Here is a 22,114-nt window from a genome sequence, read left to right on the forward strand (position 1 = left end):
TACTTTCCTGAGGGAGCATGCCCCCACAGTCTCAGACTCCCTTGCCTGTTAGGCAGAATAATAGGATTGAGCCTTACTACCACTTTCACCTTTATTCTTGGCCTGAATGTACATATCAGCAACATACAGTAGCTGTAGATAATGCTAGTTAATGCCCCTAGGCAGAGCTATAGGGGTGGGAATTTTTCCCTACTATCATACTATCATAGTAGTTCTCGCAGTTCTTTGCCTGGCCATCATCAACTGCTGTCAAAACATTAGTCTCGTCCCCCAGACCCTTCCTCAAGCATGCTTATCACACAAAAATAACTTAGTTTAGCAGTGCACAAACGATTATTCATTGACAGCTTATACTATATTAAAGTACACTTACCGCATTGTTGTACCATGTCTACCACCAGATTGACAACTAACACGTGATCTATTTAGGGAAAATCTCGTGGAAAGTCCCTAATTACCTTAAGCGGACACTCGTGATACGTGGTTTTAAATTAAATGCTTTAAGAATGTAACTGGATGGTGAGGCGTACTTTAATCGGCGCGACTTTACTGAGAAACTCGAGCCCCTCGTGAGAAACTACATCGCTTGAGCAACGCTTGAAAAAGTAAGAGTCAAGAATACTGAGGGACTCTATGACATATGCCGGTCTTGATGCTAACGAAACGAGGAGTGAAGTTTGTGCAACGTGTCACATCGCCACACACTGATTCACCGTGTTTGTGCGATAGGGTTTTTGGACCTGTCCACCAGATGTTGAAAGGAAATTCATTCCACCACATGTTGAAAGGAAATTCATTCCAACTTGTGAAGTTATTGGTATACTCATTGTTGGGGTCCATGGGGACATCGATGATCATTTACCAGTCAGCTGTAAGTAATGTCACAACAGAAGGAAAGGAACCATTTCCATATCCCTATGGCATACTGATTTTCCAGGTCAGCCGTTTATGTACACCCAACCACGGAAATGTAGAACTTTGGTTGCAGGTGGAAAATAAACACCTTTTTACTCAGTTACAAGAGATTCACCCAGCTGGGATAAAATGTTGAAGTGAATGTCATTAGTACCTACTTGCGGTTCATCAGGTATTGGACAATTCCAAGTGTCCAGATTATGCAGTTGTCCTCATGTTCAAGTTTACATGTTTAGGCAAGTTCCACAACATCCTATAATTTATTATTATATCAGTGTGGAATAGTGCTTATATAATATTTTTCATATTCCAGGCTTTAGGTGTATTGTATTTAACGCCTGCTTGTTGGTTTTTGCAGGCCATCTGGTCATACCGGTTTATCCACTAGCAGTTGAATGTGATCATGGTACGTATGTAAGTTGAGACCATGCAGGAACAAAGATACAGGTGTCATGAATTTCAGGTCAGTTAACGTTCAGAGGAATTGTATTATTGCAATTGTTCTTGTTGTAGTTATCAATTATCAGTGACCAGTTTGTGATAGCGTACTTTGTTTGACTAATGACCAAATGTTCTGGTTTACTTGCTTACCCAACAGTTATGTTACTCACTTAACCCTGCATATGTGATATATATTTTTTAGTTCATTTTGATTATTCATCCTTTATTGGTACAGCCTGGCATATTGATTTTTTGCACATTCTCTTTTTAATTCAGTGCCTGCTGGATTGTTTCATCAGAAGATGTCTTTGGTGTTGCGACCGATGTTCCAGGTCAGTTTGCATGTGTGTTTAATTTAAGGTTGACTTCAGTGCCTGCTCATTCTTTTACAGGTCTCGGTATTGAGTGTCATGAATTTCAGGTCAGTTGACGTACAGAAGAATTGTATTATTGCAATTGTTGTTTTTGTAGTTATCAATTATCACTGTATACTAGTGATGTGAATTTGCAGGTCAGTCTACTCAGATGTATCAGGCATAGTGTTGATGGGTTCGAACAAGTATCCAGTGTAGACTGTAGTGGCATCAAGGGTGTTAATTTCCAAGTCAGTTTACATGTTGTGATGTTAGTGATTTTTTCCTAGTACCCAGATGTTAAGTGTATTGTATTTAATGCCCACTTGTTATGTTTTTAAAATTATGGTATATCAGTGTAGACAGTGCAACAGTAAGCCTTCTGTGTTGTAGTAACTATTTGTTTCATAATATTATGCTGTTGTCCCGGAATGGCACAATTTTTGGGCAACCAGTGTGAAGTCCAGTGGTACAAACATTGTATTATGACCAAGTTGTGATAGCGTACTTTTGTTTGACTAATGTCCTAATGTTCTGGTTTGACTAATGTCCTAATGTTCTGGTTTAACATGCTTACCCAACAGTTATGTTATTCATTCACTTAGCCTGGGATATAATTTTTGTTTATTTTGATTATCCATGCTATTATTGACACAGCCCGGCATATTGATTTTTTGTACATTCTCTTTTAATTCAGTGCCTGCTGGATTGTGTCATCAGATATCGAAACAAGTGTTTTTGGTGTTGCGACCGATGTTCCAGGTCAGTTGCATGAGTGTTTAATTTAAGGTTAACTTCAGTGCCTGCTTATTCTTTTACAGGTCTCAGTATCGTCATGCTGACATACAAGAAATCATCACTATTGTTGGAACTATTTTTAGTCAAGTCTTGATGTGATGTTAATTAACGTTGTTACACATTGTTGTATGTTTACCATATGGCAAGAAATTATCATGGCCATCATGAAATTTGAATATTGTGTAAGTTGTGTGGAACAACCCCAACTCATACAAGGTCACTGGCAAACCACGAAACACATTCGAGCCACAACACCACGAACCACATTCGAGCAATCCATTACAAAATTTGTTGCACCATTTGTGTGTGCATAATACTTAATGAAAGCCACAACACAAGCTACATGGTACACACTACATAGAGGTGGTAACCCCTAAAGGCTTGTTACCTTTTGTATTCACCTTACCGGCCTTTGCGGTTAATCTATTAAAAATTACATGTAAATAGAGAATTGAAGAGTATGCTAAAGCACCTTCGCTAGTGATTTTGTTCTTCAAACCATAAGACAACTGGCGATTTATAAACGCTCGATTGGGGTGTGGTACTAAATGGAATTTAAAAGATTTCTGCTTAAAACGCCATCCCTAGGGAACTTACGGTTCAGCACGCTGTCACAACTTGTTTATCAGGCATTAGAATTTGTGTCCACATCGTGTCTTTAAAAGTTATTGTAGGGATTAGAGGTTTGATTGAAGAAAATACGCGTATAGGCAAACCACGATTGGATAATGTCAGTGCTAGATGGACTATACAAACACGACTATGTTGACTGGTATAACGTGACAGTAGTTGTAACATAAGGTAGAGAAATAAAGTGAAATACGCCTATTTTTTATTTTGCGATGGTTACTTTTTTATTTTAGCGAGGTCGCAAGAAAACTATGACGACTCCTAAAGATTTTTTTATCACGTAACGCAATACAAATCTATTGAGAGATGTTGCATAATTTAGGACTAATATTGCAAAACCGGCCCTACACGTAAATAACTCACAGTAGTGGCCGCGCGTCTTTTAATTGGGCGTGCGCTTTGTAGTTTCTTGGCCGCGCGACTCACTACCGTGAGTCTTGATTTCTTGGAACTAGCAAATAGATACCTTATAAGTGGATGTTCATCCTAATAAGGATTCCTAGGGTGTAATAGAGTTGACAACTCTTCTGCCTGAACAATTTTAGTTCTCTTTTCATTCACTATACATTCCAATAATATGAGTGGTCAGTCTCCTCGTGACCTGAGCATGATAGTGTTGATCTATCAGAACATAATGTGCTCAGGTCGTGAGAATACTGACCACTTGAATCATTGGAATGTACAGGGAGTGAAAGGGAAACTAACATTGTCCAGGGGTGAACAAATAACATCATAAGTGAATAGGTTTTTGTATAGTTACACTATTATGGGAAGAGAGTTGAGTTGTCTTTGTACCTGCTCGTCACATGTCTGTCTGACAAGCCATCATAAATGTCCTATTACCAAACACCTTTACCAGGCATGTGATTCAGTTGAAAATATACGTAACTACTTTAGGTCTTATTATTCCGCAATGACCATCTGTTGTTAAAAGTTTGCTAAAGTTAATGGCAGTTATTTATATAGAGACCAAACAACATAGAACACACTAATTCTGGACTAGCTTCAGAATCCATATATTCTGAAATATGGTTTAATGCATCATCAATACTAATTCCTTGAAATGTGAATTTTCAAACTTGATATTGTACTGTAATTATATGACTGCATACTTGATTTACCAGTCAACTTGTGTAAAAAATCATATAGAGTTTATACTGCTATACTAAAATTCAACATGTTTACAGTGTAGCAGAGTATAGAAGGTAGATTTTTTTGCTGACTATTATCTTTAGGGCTACACTGAAATCATTATTAATTTTAAACTAAGTGCATCTACTATGGTAATTACAGTTAGGACTACAAGTATATAGTACTAAAAATATGTGCTGTATTTTTTTACTGTAGTCAATTGTGAAAAGACATCAAAATATTGTACTATCCTAGGTAAGAATTAGAATGTACGTAGTTAGTGTAATTATATAGTATATGCCAAGAGATGTCCGTATGTATATGACATATACTGATACTAACTGCTATTTACATTTAATCTTATACACCTATCATTGTAATGTAACACTTTCACACCTAAAGGCACCCTCAACCACATCAAAGGCATTTAACTTAAAAAGTGTACTTATAATTAGCAGCTTAAAACTACTTTAAAAATAACTTCAAAGGCTTAAAACTACTTTAAAAATAACTTCAAAGGCTTAAAACTACTTTAAAAAGTACCTCAACCATGCAGAAATACAATTGTATGCAACTCTACTCACTCAGGCTCGCCCCACGATGTTGTTAACATCTCTCTAGTGATCATGTATAACTTCACATAAACCTGTTTAGCTATGGTGTTATTTGTTCACACCTGGGCAATGTTAGTTTTCCTTTTCACTCCATATACATTCCAATGATTCAAGTGGTCAGTCTTCTCATTACCTGCGTATGCTATGTTCTGATAGGTGGATAGGTCAAGTTTAGAAACATTGTGCAAACAATTATTCCGAGGAAAAAAAAACAACAATTACTAGCTATGCAAGTTTCAGTCCTGCAGCTTGACAACAGGACCTCACGCAACATGGCACATTTGCAAAATGTTACTAAACTTTAGTAGCTAGGCAACAAAATAGATTAGTATGCTCATTGTGCAGCAGGCAAGTAGCCTATAAAATAATGTAGTCACTTTTTCAAAGGTGCTTATAATTCTAATTGGTATAAACATCGTGTGAGACACTGTGATGGGGAAAAAGTGCATTGAACACTACTTGCAGAGGTACCTAGTACAAGTATAGAATATTGTGAAGTGTATAAAATTCCAAAAGAGCTGGATCCTTGTGGGTCACTGTGTCCTTGGTCCCCAGGTCCACTGTTTATACCTAGGCTAGGTGTGTCATGCTCAGGTTATGAGAAGACTGACTCACTGACTACTACTCATGTATAGAGAGTGAAAAAGAAACTAAGATGAGTTGTCAATTCTATTACCTCCTAGGAGTCATTGTTCGGAAATAATTATGGTTTAACAGATTACCAACACTAATTCCTAGAAATGTGAAATTTTAACTTGATTATATATATATATGACCATTTCAGCAAAAACCCAACTCGTTTGCACAACTTCCGATTTTTAAAACTTTCTTAGCAATATCGATGGTGTCCAAGGAATGGATCGCCAAAGTTTCAGTCTTTTGTGGTGAGTAGTTTTGGAATTATAGCACTAAACAGTAGGATGAGCAAGACAATTTTGTTCAGTGACTATCTGAAAATAAACTACAGGTGTTTACATTTGCAGCCATAACTTCTGTTTGCATTTGTCTATAACATTGGAATTTGGCTCGAAGTGTTTACTATGGATTAGCGAATCAACCAAGGTATGGTGTTAACTCTGTAGTCACTTATACATATTTTGGGTATGAAGGCAGTTTAGTTAAAGAAAGGACAATGATCTTGTTTATGGTTACTGCATTGTAAACAAACGCATGTGACATGTAATGGTTGTAACACGGGCATGAAGGCTTTGCCTGATATGTATGCCCTCTGCCCTCGGGCCGCTGATATGTATGCCCGACTGCCCGAGGGCATACATATCAGGCAAAGCCCGAATTCCCCGTGTTACAGCTAATATGTAACACTTTGCATGGGTAGATCAAAGAAATAATACCTTTGATCTGGGAAGATCAAAGGAATGATTATTTTGATCTGCCTATTTGTGTTGTTAAGTGTTTCTTTCTTTTAAAAAACTACTAAAAATGTATATAAAACCTATTTAGGCAAGAGGCACTTTACATTGTGGGTTTCATGTTGAGTCTACTGTGGCTCTCAATTGAGACAAACTGAATCCCACAATAAAACTATCTCTTGGTGATATAGGTTTCTTACACATTTTGAAAACCTTACATAGTAAGTGCTAGTGCTATAGTTGAAACTTTTTTGAAACTGTACCAAACCACATCAAAAGCACTTTCAAGTACATCAAAAGTACTCTCAAATACATGAAGTAACTTCAAAGGCTTTAAACTGATTGATTTAATAACTTTAAGGCTTTAAATACAACTTCAAAGTATTGCATAATAGTTGTAATTACCACATTCACCCCTGATCTTCCTTATATGTCAAAATAGTCTAGCTGTTAAAACAGCCTAGTTGTAGTTCTGCATTTTGTATGTAGCCCGGCTAGCTGGGCTACATACAAAAATGTAGCCTTTGCAGTTCCTTTGATTTGAGGTGTGAAAGTGTTACATGCATATATAACTACAGAAATGAAACAAAGATTTTGAACTCTCCATGAGCAAACAAATACATATAATTTTAATTGATTTGAGTCTTCCTTATCCGCCGAGTAATGACCTGACAAAATCTAGCTTATATTTATTTGTAGCACACATAATTTTATAAATTAAAAAAAAATGTTTATCTCTATGCATGCTTGTGTGAGCAAGTTGAGTTTTTGCTGAGACGGTCACATACATATGGCTGCATACTTAGTATTGCAAGTGAAAAAATTGTGTAGAGTTTGTAGCATGTTTTAAAGACCTGCTACTAGATTCTGTGTTGACAACATGTGTACAGTGTAGTAGAGTACAAAAGGTAGATCATTTCAAATGTTTATATATTTTCACAGGGCTCACTGTTTAAATTGAGTGCATGGACTCTGGTAATTACAAACAGTTAGGACTAAATAACTAAGTACGTATATGGTACTGTACTAAAAATCTGTGCTGTATTTTATGCATTAGATTACTGTTTTCAGTTGTGAGAATACATCAAAATGTTGTAAAAAGAAATGCGACTCAAGAAGTAAGCTGTATATAGTAAGAAGAACCTAACCCTAGAGGTGAAGAAGAAATCAAAGCTGAACTCTAACCCTAACACTACTAGACGCTTCCCCTAAAGTTGACTATCGTGGCAACTACTGGACGCTTCCCCTAAAGTCGACTACTTGCAGCAACTACTAGACGTGTCCCCTAAAGTCAAAGAGAGAGAGCAACAACTACAGTAGGAAGTCTGGATGCTTTTGAGCTTAATATTACGTAAGGGTTATGAAAGGTGGTGAAAAGAGTAAAACCCTAGGTCACTTAGAGCGGGTCACTCTTTAGATTCGAAAATGCTCTATCACGTGAGTAATCTAGACTAAATATAGACGTGTGTCTCTAATATTTTCGTTTAGTGGATTCACAAGCAAGTTGAATGTTGTACTCAATGTTGCGTGTGCGCATTCACTAGCAACTCTTGGTGATACCGCATAGTAGCACACATAATTTATAGTCAGTTTAATACTGGTAAGCTTGTGACGGAGGTTTTTAAAAAATACTACGGTGATGGGGGGCAAATGCCTCCCCTTGCTCTCCCCCCCCTTTGCTATGCCTCTGTTTTGGACTGTCTTAAAGTGTCTGTTGCATTGAAAACTTGAATTTTGATTCATTTAGTTATTAATGGATAGCGCCACACTGTACTGTATAGCATATGTGGATAAGTAAAGTAGGTCTCACTATCTTTGTAAATAATGTGATAGCACAAGGTTGCTCATTCTTTTTTATACTTTGACAGTTAGTAATTGCTCATCTTACCCTCCACCTCAATGACTGGTATAATATGAACTATGGAAAGACTACAGGTAGCTGTTTAGATAATGGATGCTTTGAAAGTGCTTAAGTCATAGGATGATGCTACTAAAGAATAGTCATCGCCATAGTGAGTGGTTTTGTTAATCCATATGGATGTGTTATTTATGTGTCACAACTTAAAATTTAAACTTGTGGATATACTGTACATACATGTTGCTAATAACAATTAAATTGTGCTGCAGTTTGTTTACAATTTTGTTTGTCCTTTACTACATGCTGCTGGCAGCTTGCACTATTGCTACAACACTTTACAAACACTTTTGCTATCTGTTATGATAACTTTTATCAAACACAAAATGAACTGAAACTTTATCAGTGGTGCAACCAGCTTTTCATGAATACCAAAGTAATAGGGCTTTGACTGTCATTACTATGGGATAATGATATTTTAAAACAACAGTGTGAGGTTGAGTTACTGGGTCTTAGACTGTGTTTACCAGGGCTTTAGCACCGGTTAGCCCTGGCCACGATGGCTTTACTGCAGCCGATGCCTCACCCTATATCAATCTGTAATCTTGTGCATGTGAGGTATATAGATTTCCATCTGGCAAAATCTGCTTAGTATGCTGCCAATGATATTTCCCTGGCAGTTTGTGAGGCCAGATTGTGACTATCATAAAGGACGGTAATCTAATACTTTGATGTCGTGTAACAATTTTTTATTAAAGAGTAACTGAATTTTAGGGTCAATGATACTATATGGGAATGCTACTTGTGTGAAGGCAACCATCAACTGTTGCGTTGTATAAATGAATTTACTGTATTACCACAAAAGGTATATACATTTGTCAACGCATGACTATGTAGGTACTGTACCTCCTTTGGTCAGCTGTTTATATAACGGGATAGATTTCTTTGTTGGCAAAGGTCAGTACATGTATATCCTTAGTTCATTTAAGACTTGTCAACAGCCAAATACTTTGTGCAATACATTTGTGTCAAACAATATAATTTGTAGTATGTATGTTCATGGACTACTACTACTACTACTACTATTATTTGTTATGCTATCAACTTCAAACAACAACAGTACCAGTCATAAAGTATGTAGCCTTATATGGATAGTTCCAGGTGTGTAATTATATCCACCCCAAAAACACCTTCGCTGTAAAAAAGGCGCGCCCAAGAAACTACAAGTACCTGGAACCCAATGTAAAAAACAAAAAGAAAAAACAGCTTAGCTGAAGTGAAAAGTAACTGGTAACTTAAAGAGCTGATATCTGAAGCGGCCAAGAATACAATTACTAAAGTTTAATCCATGCAAGAACACCTTGGCTATAAAACAGGTGTATACATGAAAGTAACTGGCAACTGAAATGGCTGATATCTGAAGCGGCCAAGAATGAATGGTCATATACAACTAATTCAAAAATTTAACACTGAACCTTTATAATTCAGCTGTGTTCTATATTCACTCTTGCTGCATCGTAAAGTAATTTCTTTTAACTCTAATTGGCTGGTAATTTGGCCGCCTTTTTTAATAGTCAGTATAATAGAGCAAAAAAAGGCGGCCAAATTACCAGCCAATTAGAGTTAAAAGAAATTACTTTACGATGCAGCAAGAGTGAATATAGAACACAGCTGAATTATAAAGGTTCAGTGTTAAATTTTTGAATTAGTTGTATATGACCATTCATTCTTGGCCGCTTCAGATATCAGCCATTTCAGTTGCCAGTTACTTTCATGTATACACCTGTTTTATAGCCAAGGTGTTCTTGCATGGATTAAACTTTAGTAATTGTATTCTTGGCCGCTTCAGATATCAGCTCTTTAAGTTACCAGTTACTTTTCACTTCAGCTAAGCTGTTTTTTCTTTTTGTTTTTACATTGGGTTCCAGGTACTTGTAGTTTCTTGGGCGCGCCTTTTTTACAGCGAAGGTGTTTTTGGGGTGGATATCACTCATTTTTGTCAGTGAAAGGTAATTATTTTGGAAATGAGCAATTAACATTAATGCAGAATATTATCTTGGAGAGTCAGTAAAATCCATACATAATAATGATTGTTTCATAACACCATAAATTTGGAAGTATGAATTTACGGTGTAGTATGACTGTTCTATTAGAGTAAATTTATCTTTACTGCCTGCACGTGATGAATATATCTCATATCTGTACATGTTAAATGCTTCAGACACCTAATTAAACTTGCAAGTGCCTAATTAGTTCACAGTTGCTACACAGCTATAAATACATTTGTAATTGTTATCATCATAATCATTTATTATGTTATAACCATTTTTTAATATTTTGGTCACAACTTCAGGATTAGAGCAGCAGAGAAAGGAATAGAGGACTCAACCATCAAGACTTGTATATGGGAGATGGAACAGTATTGCGATGGACAATGCCGGTACTAACCCCTCAAGGGTGTTGCAGTACAGTATGGTACTAACCCCTCCAGGGTGTTGCAGTACAGTATAGATGCAAGACCAGAGCCTCGATCGTCACCGTGGTCACAACTTCAGGATTGGAGCAGCAGAGAAAGGAATGGAGGACTCAATCATCAAGACTCTGGGAGATGAAATAGCATTGCCATGGACAATGCCAGCACTAACCCCTCAAGGATGTCACAGTGCAGTATCGATACAACCACTCCAACCAGTGCATAAGACCAGAGCCTCGATCATCACCTTTTGACTGAAATTTTTATACTTGATGAAGCAATTAAAACAAAATAGTTGTAGTACTTATACTTTCCTGAGGGAGCATGCCCCCACAGTCTCAGACTCCCTTGCCTGTTAGGCAGAATAATAGGATTGAGCCTTACTACCACTTTCACCTTTATTCTTGGCCTGAATGTACATATCAGCAACATACAGTAGCTGTAGATAATGCTAGTTAATGCCCCTAGGCAGAGCTATAGGGGTGGGAATTTTTCCCTACTATCATACTATCATAGTAGTTCTCGCAGTTCTTTGCCTGGCCATCATCAACTGCTGTCAAAACATTAGTCTCGTCCCCCAGACCCTTCCTCAAGCATGCTTATCACACAAAAATAACTTAGTTTAGCAGTGCACAAACGATTATTCATTGACAGCTTATACTATATTAAAGTACACTTACCGCATTGTTGTACCATGTCTACCACCAGATTGACAACTAACACGTGATCTATTTAGGGAAAATCTCGTGGAAAGTCCCTAATTACCTTAAGCGGACACTCGTGATACGTGGTTTTAAATTAAATGCTTTAAGAATGTAACTGGATGGTGAGGCGTACTTTAATCGGCTCGACTTTACTGAGAAACTCGAGCCCCTCGTGAGAAACTACATCGCTTGAGCAACGCTTGAAAAAGTAAGAGTCAAGAATACTGAGGGACTCTATGACATATGCCGGTCTTGATGCTAACGAAACGAGGAGTGAAGTTTGTGCAACGTGTCACATCGCCACACACTGATTCACCGTGTTTGTGCGATAGGGTTTTTGGACCTGTCCACCAGATGTTGAAAGGAAATTCATTCCACCACATGTTGAAAGGAAATTCATTCCAACTTGTGAAGTTATTGGTATACTCATTGTTGGGGTCCATGGGGACATCGATGATCATTTACCAGTCAGCTGTAAGTAATGTCACAACAGAAGGAAAGGAACCATTTCCATATCCCTATGGCATACTGATTTTCCAGGTCAGCCGTTTATGTACACCCAACCACGGAAATGTAGAACTTTGGTTGCAGGTGGAAAATAAACACCTTTTTACTCAGTTACAAGAGATTCACCCAGCTGGGATAAAATGTTGAAGTGAATGTCATTAGTACCTACTTGCGGTTCATCAGGTATTGGACAATTCCAAGTGTCCAGATTATGCAGTTGTCCTCATGTTCAAGTTTACATGTTTAGGCAAGTTCCACAACATCCTATAATTTATTATTATATCAGTGTGGAATAGTGCTTATATAATATTTTTCATATTCCAGGCTTTAGGTGTATTGTATTTAACGCCTGCTTGTTGGTTTTTGCAGGCCATCTGGTCATACCGGTTTATCCACTAGCAGTTGAATGTGATCATGGTACGTATGTAAGTTGAGACCATGCAGGAACAAAGATACAGGTGTCATGAATTTCAGGTCAGTTAACGTTCAGAGGAATTGTATTATTGCAATTGTTCTTGTTGTAGTTATCAATTATCAGTGACCAGTTTGTGATAGCGTACTTTGTTTGACTAATGACCAAATGTTCTGGTTTACTTGCTTACCCAACAGTTATGTTACTCACTATCAAATCCCCACATAAGCCTCAGTTGTGACATGGGAGATTTGGCATTATAAAAAGTAATCCGGCATGTCAACAAACAATGCTGAAACTGAATCAAGTCCCCGGGCAACCTTAGTCTGGGTCACCTGGGTCTGACCCACTTTATGTTGTAGTTTTAGCACTGCCATGTGTGTGTACGGAGAATACAGCACAAGGGGTGTGTTGTGAGGTTAATGTAGTATGAGCGAAGCTGAGTGCTGTACCAGCCTTTGAATGCTGTGTTCTTGCATGCGATAGCATATGCCATGGTTTAAGTGGTAATTACATTGTACTTCCTCGTCATCTTGCTCAGAATGTTCATGTGAACTGCTTTAATTTTTGGTGATCAAACTATCAATGAGTGTTCATATAATTTACTTCTAGTTGGATCAGTTTGGCTAGCTTTTGTGATTTACAATGCCATGCATGTGGTCATTTGTGCTGTCTGAGTGGAATTGTTTTTGTGACATTTCTTACATAACTGTGCAGCGTAACTGTACTGTGTTTACTCGAGTATACTGTATTTTCCCAAATATCTGCATAATTGTTACAGTGGTGTGTGTAGCTAATTGGTAAATACAGTATGAGTCAGCACTTTAATCTTCCCATGCAATGTATAATATAGAATATCCAACTGGATTGGATCACATGTGAAATGATTTAATCAAGACACATGATAGTGTGTCTGCAGCCAAGTACAGCCAGTGTGGACATGCGACAGATCTAGACAAGTGTGTATTTTACAGGATCACAGAAAACAATGTTTTCACACATCCGTAGCTCGATAGTGCCAGAACAGTAATTAACCATTTTACTGTGACAACCTCCATGGGGTGGGGAACCTCCCATTTCAAATTTGAACTGAAACTGCCAAACCATCACTGAGATACGTATGTGCCTTTAAAATGGTATTTGTTGCATACCAACAAAATAAAGTTAACATAGTAGTGAGACTGTTGTCTAACTGGTTGCATCATGCCATTTGTATTCATTGCAGGCTCATGCCATGCACATGCTAGGAAGTAAAATACCACAGAGGTCACAAATGGCTTCTGGGATGGGGAATGTGTCAGCAACAAATGAATCTAATTACATATCATGCAAGACTTATTATACCTTAGTTGCTCCAGATTATTCTAGAACTTTCTTCACAAATTAGTGTAGAATATAAAAGCCACAGTGATAGTGGGAAGGCTGCATTTGACTAAATAGCAATCTACCTTGAGCTGGCTTATCTCTCTATTAACCCACCCACCCCCCACCCCCCCTCAGACTAGTAGGAATTGATGTGTACCTCTGTATAAGACTCTTTCACCCCCTTTAACCCATTACTTCTTTTCATTTCTCAAACATAATATTGGTAGCTGAGGATTGAGGGTGTTTTGCTGCCTTACATATTATGATAACTTCTGTGCTTACTTACATATTACACTCAGCCTTATATCCTATAAGTACTTAGTTGTCGCGGTAATTCTTCCAGCTATGGTATTTGCTGCTGCAATAAATAATGTACAATAAGTAATGTGTGTACTACTGTTATGTAATGTGTGTGCTAGTGCAATGAGTAATGTGTGCTCACTGCTGCGATAGGCAATAATCTATGTTTGCTGCTGCAATAATGAATGTGTTCTTTGCTATGGCAATAAGTAATGTTTGCTGCTGCAATAAGTAATGTATATAATGTATATGCTACTGCTATGTAATGTGTGTGCTACTGCTAGTAGTAATGTGTGTTCACTGCTGTGATTAGTAATGTGCCTTACAACAGCAAACACATATGACTTATTGCAGCAGCAAACATGCATTACTTATTGAGCAGCAAACACACATTAATACTGGCAAGTATCACACACATTACACACATTAGTACTAGCAGTAGCACACACATTACATAGCAGCAGCACACACAGTTCTCATTAGCAGCGAACACACATTGCTACTAGCAGTAGCACAAACACACATTACTTATTGCAGCAGCAAGCACATTACTTATCGCTGTAGCGAACACACATTACTACTAGCAGTAGCACACACAGTTCTCATTAGCAGCAAACACACATTGCTACTAGTAGTAGCACAAACACACATTACTTATTGCAGCAGCAAGCACATTACTTATCGCTGTAGCGAACACACATTACTACTAGCAGTAGCGCACACAGTTCTCATTAGCAGCAAACACACATTGCTACTAGCAGTAGCACAAACACACATTACTTATTGCAGCAGCAAGCACCATACTTATCACAGCAGCGAACACACATTTACTACTAGCAGTAGCACACAGTAAACACATTACTTATCACAACAGCGAACACACATTACTACTAGCAGTAACACACAGCAAACACACATTACTGCTAGCAGTAGCACACATATCACAAAGCAGTAGCACACACGATACTTATTGCAGCAGCAGACACATTACTTATTGTAGCAGTGAACACACATTACTACTAGCAATAGCAAACACACATTACTACTAGCAGTAGCAAATACACATTACTTATTGCAACAGCAAACACAGTACTGATTGCAGCAGCGAACACACATTACTACTAGCACTAGCAAACACACATTACTTAATGCAGCAGCAAACACATTACTTATCGTGGCAGCGAACAGACAATACTACTAGCAGTAGCAAACACAAAGTACTTATCGTAGCAGCGAATACATACTACTATTAGCAATAGCAAACACACATTACTTATTGCAGCATGGCATGCTTATGTACTTTCGCTGTTTAAAGTAATATGACATTACTGCTGCTGTAACTACTTTTGTTGTGCTACATGAGATGCAGAAACTGCTAAGCTCATTGTTCTATGGAACAACGAATTATTACTTAACTTAAAAAATCTAAGGTGTCACCTAATATAATTGAATAACGTCATCGGATTGAATAACATTTTGTTGCTAAAGAGCCCTATAGCATTGCTTAGAAATTTCCTGTGTTGTGAATGGTTAAGCTTTTTGAACATTTACTAGTGCACAGCTAAATCACCATAATATTGAAATGCATGTGAGATATTAGCTCAATATGTTGTTATGTGGAGCTCAATCTACACCGGTGAATGTGTAGCTCTTTGACAGCGAAAGTTTCGGCCTTTTATGAGGAATAGATTTGGAGTTAAGCACTAGACAGTTGGAATAGCAATTTGATTTATAAAACAAAATATAATATATATAACAGTCAAATTAATTAATCGATCATACCTCACAACTGAAATTAGCTATGAAGGCTGGACTTATCTCCTGTTTACTATAAATTGGCAAATCGATCAAGGTATTGTATAGTGGTTTTCTGTGCTTCTGTGTAGACCAAAAAATAAGGCCATTCTTAAACTTTATTTCAACTGCATCACAAATAAGCCATGTGGCTTTTGCTGCGTGGAATATCTTAATCTCCATGAACAGGCAAACCAGTTTATTTTAATAAGATTTTTAGCAAAATAGAAATTGACAGGTTTTTGCTCAGCCAGTAGCTTATATCCTCTGGGCTTGTCTGTTAGAGTGTTATCAGCTGTAGGGTTTGTCTGTTCGAATTTAGTCATTGCCTTGTTAATTGTTATCAGGGTTCACTGATTTCGCAGACAGGCATGTCCTAACTGTTGCTTACATGTAATACCAACTCTGCTTCCCTGCATACAGGCTTGGAATGTTGTTTATAGCTATCGGCACACATATAGGCTCACTTAGTTACATGCTCATTTATCCTTTATGGTTGTAATTTACTGTATGCCATCTATATTATGTGTCATCTACTGCATGCATATTTGTACTGTGTGTAGTTAATTTAACATTATATCTACTAGCTAAAATAATTAATATTACTGTAATGACAGTCTGTGTACTATCATAATTTTTATTATATGTGGAATAAGGAAAGCGTGGGCAACTGGGGAAATTTGGAGGAATTTAAGTAAATTAGATGCTAGTTATGTAGCTGTAAAGCTTTATCAATCTATGCCAATATTTATGTTTGTGATGTAGCTACAGTATGTCTGTAATTTTTGGTTGCTAGTCATCAATTGCTGCAGTTTGACATGTCTTAGCAGTTAGCTATCATCACTTGTTTTCCAGACAATACTAAGTCGCAAATGCTATATTCATTCATCTACCCTGTTTATAGAAGAATTTATTGTCCACTGGAAGATTTCCTTAGTTGCCTGTTATTCATCCAAACTTATTCTCTCTATATTATTGTCATGTCATGCATAATCTCATGTATATACAACCTGTGCCAAAACAGCCCAGTTGTAAAAAAGGCGAGGCCAAGAATGCACAAGTACATGTTCATGGAGTAATCAAAAGACATGATATCAAAATCTGGCCAAGAAAGAATTTACAGTATAGGCACTTTTGATTTTCTATATGCTTCACATTATCACATCCAGCTAGCTGTACATGTGTACTTGCAATATAAACAATATTACTGAGATGATAAAAGATATTACACTGCATAGTTACCAAAATTAATCTAACTAAAAATTTACAATTAGTTTCTACTAGGCCATCTATTTATTTTAGTATACAGTGCAAAAAGATGGCTAAGTAGAAACCAATTGTAAATTTTCAGTTAAATTAATTTTGGTAACAATGCAGTGTAATATCTTTTATCATCTCAGTAGTATTGTTTATATTTCAAGCACACATGTACAGCTAGCTGCACTACAAAAAATGATCACCTTTCTTTACCTTTACTTTAGTTGGAAAGGTATTAGAAAGGCCATATTTCCATAAATATCCATACATTTCTGATATTTTGGAAATATCATCTATCCACAGCTTTCCATTATTTGGAAGGGCCAGTTTTCTACATCTTTCCAAAATGGAAAGGTTTGGAAATGGGTTGTGTAAAGCTTTGGAATGCCAAGGAAATGTCATGTAAATATGTTGCCAATAGTTTTAGCACAGTGTCACAAGCTAGCATCTAGCTAAATATAGCTAATGTGATACTAACTCATGCACAATGCTGAATCAATTGGTCAACAAAATTTCGCCTGAGATGAACGTTCTTATGTACTGTATGTCTTTACAGCACAAGTCCTAAATACCAGGTCCTAGCTACTTTTCTTGATGATGTTCATGCAGTAGGCTTGAGCCTATTATGCTTTTGAGCAAAGCTCCAAAATCTTCCCTATTATGCTCCAATTATGATCAGAGTTGCCCCATTATGCTCTAAATATGCTCTTAAAAATTTGCATGATAAATGTTCTATTAGAGTATTTGCTACATTGGTGAATGTTCAATTAGGGTGGTAAGAAATTTGGTGACTCTTCTATTAGAGTATATCGATCTTCAGCGATGTTTTCCTACAAAGGTGGTATTTTTACTAAGTTTGCCTACTATATTGAATAAAACCTAAGTAAATTATGCTGATTTGATTTCCCGAAAGCAATGTGTATCACACTAAATTGTGGTGCTCATATTGTATGTTTTCACAAAAATACACAAACAAAGAAATTCATCATGTGCATAGTTTGTAGGAAGAATTTGCGTACTGCTGAATGCAAAAGGAAGTAGTGTCAAAAACTGACAAGTCCATAGTTTTATCTATGGTGTCTTGACAGAAAAGTCGGAAATTTTATAAAAATTAATTTAATACTTGAAGCTGAACTAAAGACAAGTTTTGGGCTTGACTCTCCTGACTGATACTTTTTGAGTGATAATTGTGTTATTGAGTATTTTAGGGATTTTATTAGTGTTACTCACATTTGGTGCATGCAGTAACATCAATGCTACATCCATCCAGCACACTATTTAAATGGTTGCATTAGTTGCACTGACTGTAGTTGTGACTGGTGTACTCACCATAACTACTGTAATTACTTGGTTAAACACAGCGGGTACTATTATCTTAGTCCCAAAAATCGATGCGGCGGCTATTCGAACTTGACCACTACTCGATGCTCGGTGACGATATTTAAGCAGTTGTTTTCACAATAAATTGTGGGTCAACGTAAGTGTGGCGATTATTAAAGGTGCGGCGTCTAACCAAGTAAATACGGTTTATTACCCCATGAAAGAATCCATGATACAAAATTGTGACCTGATTTTGGAACCAAATTGCACATAGGACAAAATTAAACTAATACTGCGTGTGGGTAACTACACCATTATACTGTTGTTTTTAAACCTTAAAATCACTAAAATGCTGGTGGTTTCAGAGCAAGGTGAATTATCCTAATGGCAATTTCTGGCATTGATTTTCTATCTTATTTGGCAGAAAAACTCTACAAACAACAGAAAGTACAGGGAGTGTTCTTAAGGCAGTAAAATGGTACATCTCTGTGATGTAAATTTCATACGCATATTCACAATCCTTGCTGGTTAGAATCTCTCTAAAGTCATTTATCTTGTAACTACCAATGTGTAATTTGGATTGATTCCCTAGAATCTAGTGTGTGTGTGTGTGTGTGTGTGTGTGTGTGTGTGTGTGTGTGTGTGTGTGTGTGTGTGTGTGTGTGTGTGTGTGTGTGTGTGTGTGTGTGTGCAGTGGTGGAAGACCCGCATGTTCAGATGAAACAAAAATAGATACTCACATACTTTTCGGATAATGGCTTTTAGCAAAAGATTAAGATACTCAAACAAAATAAGGATATACTCTTATAGAGCACTTTTACATATTATATTGATGTCTTCGATAAGGTCCACACAATATGAAAAATCTTTATTCTCAAATCAACTATATGACTAACTATTGTTATGCATTATAGTAAGTGTACCAATCAAGTCAAACCACTTATACTTTGAGTTGATAATAAATTACTTGGTCAATGTTAAGGGTGAGCACTGAATACTAAGGCAAAGGCTATAAAACGCTGTAGCTAAAATACTCAATACCCAAATTAGCTATTTATCATTTTCTACCGGAAGGAAGAGCTCCCATGCTGATGCTAACACCATGGTAATTCTTAAGTAGTTGATTGGTGGATATCGACTTCTTGTGTTGCAGACCCTATCTTTGAAACTGCAAGTATATAGCTGTTTATAGCTAAATTCTATATGTAGGGTTGGGAAATCAGGTGTTCACAATACAATTATTTCATGTATTTTGTCTTTGCAAGTATTATCTCAAAGTCAATGTTTAACACATTTAGGCATGTGTACCTTATTCTGGAATAATTTTGGGAATATAGGTTGTTAGAATAATTCCAGTATAATCGGATAGCTATCAGGAATGATTAGTGAAAATGTGTACTCACTTTACTTCCAGTATTTTTGAAATGATCTTAGGCATACACAGTACTGCCTGAGAAAAAGATTGAGATACTCTAATAGAGCGGTCATCTACCCTAATAAAACAGTCATCCAAGCTTTAGTGACTGCTCTATTAGAGTATCTCAATTTTTCATACTTAGTTTTATGCTTGCTTCCTCCAGCTGCAGAAGAAAATCTATGCAATTATGCTTATTTCAGGAATCACTCAGGAATATTTTGAGAATAATTTCTGGAATAATAGGAGGTGAAAATAAAAAGAATTGCCAGAAAGAATAATAGGTAATTTTAAAAGCCTAATATACTCAAGCATAAACATAGTGTGCAATATTAATTGCATCGAATGATAATGTCATCTCATACCGTACGATAAAAACTTAGATGGGACAAAATTTTGGCGATTTTACTCAACATAAAATTTGGCGAACAATATAAATTATTGGTGAATGCTTGTGACATACTGCATTATCACTAATTAGTTAGCTAATAACTGGACAAGAATATTTAGGTGAATCAAAATCATTTTGCCAAATTAGCCAAAATTTTCTTCCATCAAAATTTTGTATCGTACAGTATTGCATCCTTTGCACACTTTATGGTTGATGCATTTCATATTTTCTGTTGAAGAAAATATCATTTAGTTCACTTTTTACCAAAAATGAGTTTTTTTCATAGCATTCTCTGTGACCATATATACTTGGATTAAAGTTTTTCAAACCACATAATTGTGGTTTCAAATTTTTATGCAATATTACAATAATTGCATCTAATAATATGCAATAATCACTTGCAGAAAGTTTAATATCGCCCAGCCTTAGCTATGTGTCAAACTTCATCTTTTTGGGCCCCTAAACCGCCGAAACAGTATACACGATTGCACCCTGTCTTTCAAAATCTTAGCCTCCCAAGTTTTCCCCCATTCATTGACTTCACTGCCCCTAAGTTATAGAAAGGAACAAAATCGTTTTATTTTGTTTACTTGTATTTATTTCCTGAGGACTGCACAAGTGTCTACAAAATGCTTACAATGATTATTAATCACTATCTGTTCTATAAAGTACCACACCTCATTTTATTCGCTATTATAGGCTTACGAAGTTTGTGGTGTTGTTTATGTTTACACAACATGCTAATTACAGCACATCAAATATGAAAAAATAGTATAGACAACAGATACAAACAGCTAGGTATAAACAACACAACTACAATTCAGTAGAAGAGCCTATTAAACAGTCCTACATCGTTTACTTACTGAGTGATGGTATCTCTGGCTGGTTTTATCGAGATTTAGTCCAAAATCCTTCTTGCGCATGTGTATATATGTAGGCGCGCGTGCTTAAGCTTGCCATGCCAAAATGCTCGACTGTTTCTACTGGCAATGATAACCAATCAGGAATGATTCACAATACGAAGAAACATTAGTATCAACTTGAAGAAACACTCACATCTACTCTCGTAGCAAGAAACGTTTTACCGCGTTACGTAACAAACCTGCAATGGTGTGAGAAGTATCCGGTTATCACAGAAATGCGACCTCTGTGAGCATGTCCACTTCAGGATATGCGCACTGCACTATGAAACGTGCAATAGAAGCACTAGCAATTTGGAATTTTACTCGCAGTGGGTATTATAGCAACAAACCGGAAAAATCCGGCTATGGCCATGATTTTGTTAAAATGAAGAACAGAAGAAATACACTGTAGATCACTATAATTATACACACCCTGTTCTGATAACAAACACAGGAAAGCTATTGCACATTATCATGCACAGTGAAAAAAAACGGTAAGTGTATGATGCATTAATGTGTACATCTGTGTGGACACTTCAACAATCATGTAACATAATATGCAAAGAACTTTTGATAAGAGTATTTACATTAATTTTATCTCATAGGACACTCTCTTGTACACAGATAATATTACATAATATTATTGAAACTAAATATTACTCTAAACAGTGTCTATGCCAGTGTCTGAAATATATACAGAACTCCATAGGGAGTGCCATAGCTTCTTCCTAATGCACTGCTTGGCTTTACTTTATATGCTGTATTAGTCTCTGTATATTATATTACATTATAGTGAAGGGATGATTTTCTGGGAAGTCATAATCAAAGTGCAGAATGACTGTTCTATTGGAGCATCTTTGTCAGCTGCATACCCAGTAGTCTTACTATTAGTCCACCTGTACACTGGTGTCTGACTACAATGAAAACCTGCATACCTTGCAAATATTAAGCATTCTCTGTATGCCATTGCCTAATGGGCTCGGGTGCCCCATTACTGCACAAGGTCTGGAGGACGCAGTTATTCGCTAACCGTTCTTATTGACGCATCTCAATCACTACACTTATTCATACACACTATAATACAATCAACATGCAACTCTGTCATAGGTAATATAAGTGGCTTCAACTCTACTTAGGGTAAAGGGTTGAACCTTAATATTTACAATTT

At 36.7% G+C, this 22,114-nt stretch overlaps 1 protein-coding gene and 1 long non-coding RNA gene across 12 annotated transcripts; both read left to right on the top strand.

The window, feature by feature from the left end:
• The first annotated feature begins 523 nt into the window (after nt 1-523).
• On the top strand, nt 524-2,683 carry LOC136258802 (uncharacterized). Of its 11 annotated transcripts, XM_066052158.1 has the most exons (10): nt 525-675; nt 730-937; nt 989-1,151; nt 1,274-1,378; nt 1,429-1,510; nt 1,630-1,688; nt 1,749-1,777; nt 1,828-1,960; nt 2,407-2,471; nt 2,531-2,683. In XM_066052158.1, the coding sequence occupies exons 5-10, from the start codon at nt 1,477-1,479 to the stop codon at nt 2,604-2,606; spliced, it is 396 nt and encodes a 131-aa protein (XP_065908230.1). In that variant the 5' UTR covers nt 525-675; nt 730-937; nt 989-1,151; nt 1,274-1,378; nt 1,429-1,476; the 3' UTR covers nt 2,607-2,683. The 11 variants fall into 11 exon arrangements, 9 of the variants coding, with proteins under 9 accessions (XP_065908258.1, XP_065908224.1, XP_065908244.1 ...); XR_010703051.1 differs by having other exon boundaries at nt 524-937; nt 1,429-1,512; nt 1,559-1,688; nt 1,868-1,960; XM_066052186.1 differs by having other exon boundaries at nt 524-937; nt 1,429-1,512; nt 1,559-1,688.
• An 8,680-nt stretch (nt 2,684-11,363) lies between these two features.
• LOC136248974 (uncharacterized) lies at nt 11,364-12,414 on the top strand. The gene is made up of 4 exons (XR_010697961.1): nt 11,364-11,824; nt 11,876-12,038; nt 12,161-12,265; nt 12,316-12,414. It is a non-coding gene; the product is annotated as an uncharacterized lncRNA (long non-coding RNA).
• Nucleotides 12,415-22,114: the final 9,700 nt, after the last annotated feature.

The sequence above is a fragment of the Dysidea avara genome, chromosome 1 (assembly GCF_963678975.1).
Source record: "Dysidea avara chromosome 1, odDysAvar1.4, whole genome shotgun sequence".
Lineage (NCBI taxonomy): Eukaryota > Metazoa > Porifera > Demospongiae > Dictyoceratida > Dysideidae > Dysidea > Dysidea avara.

What these genes read in the sequence shown, in the direction of transcription:
- LOC136258802 (XM_066052152.1), top strand. Translation starts at nt 1,477, where the DNA reads ATGACCAAATGTTCTGGTTTACTTGCTTACCCAA. An exon ending in TTGAGTGTCATGAATTTCAG is followed by an intron (nt 1,778 to 1,827) that starts GTCAGTTGACGT and finishes TTGTTTTTGTAG; the next exon opens with TTATCAATTATCACTGTATA. An exon ending in TCAAGGGTGTTAATTTCCAA is followed by an intron (nt 1,961 to 2,406) that starts GTCAGTTTACAT and finishes CTTTTAATTCAG; the next exon opens with TGCCTGCTGGATTGTGTCAT.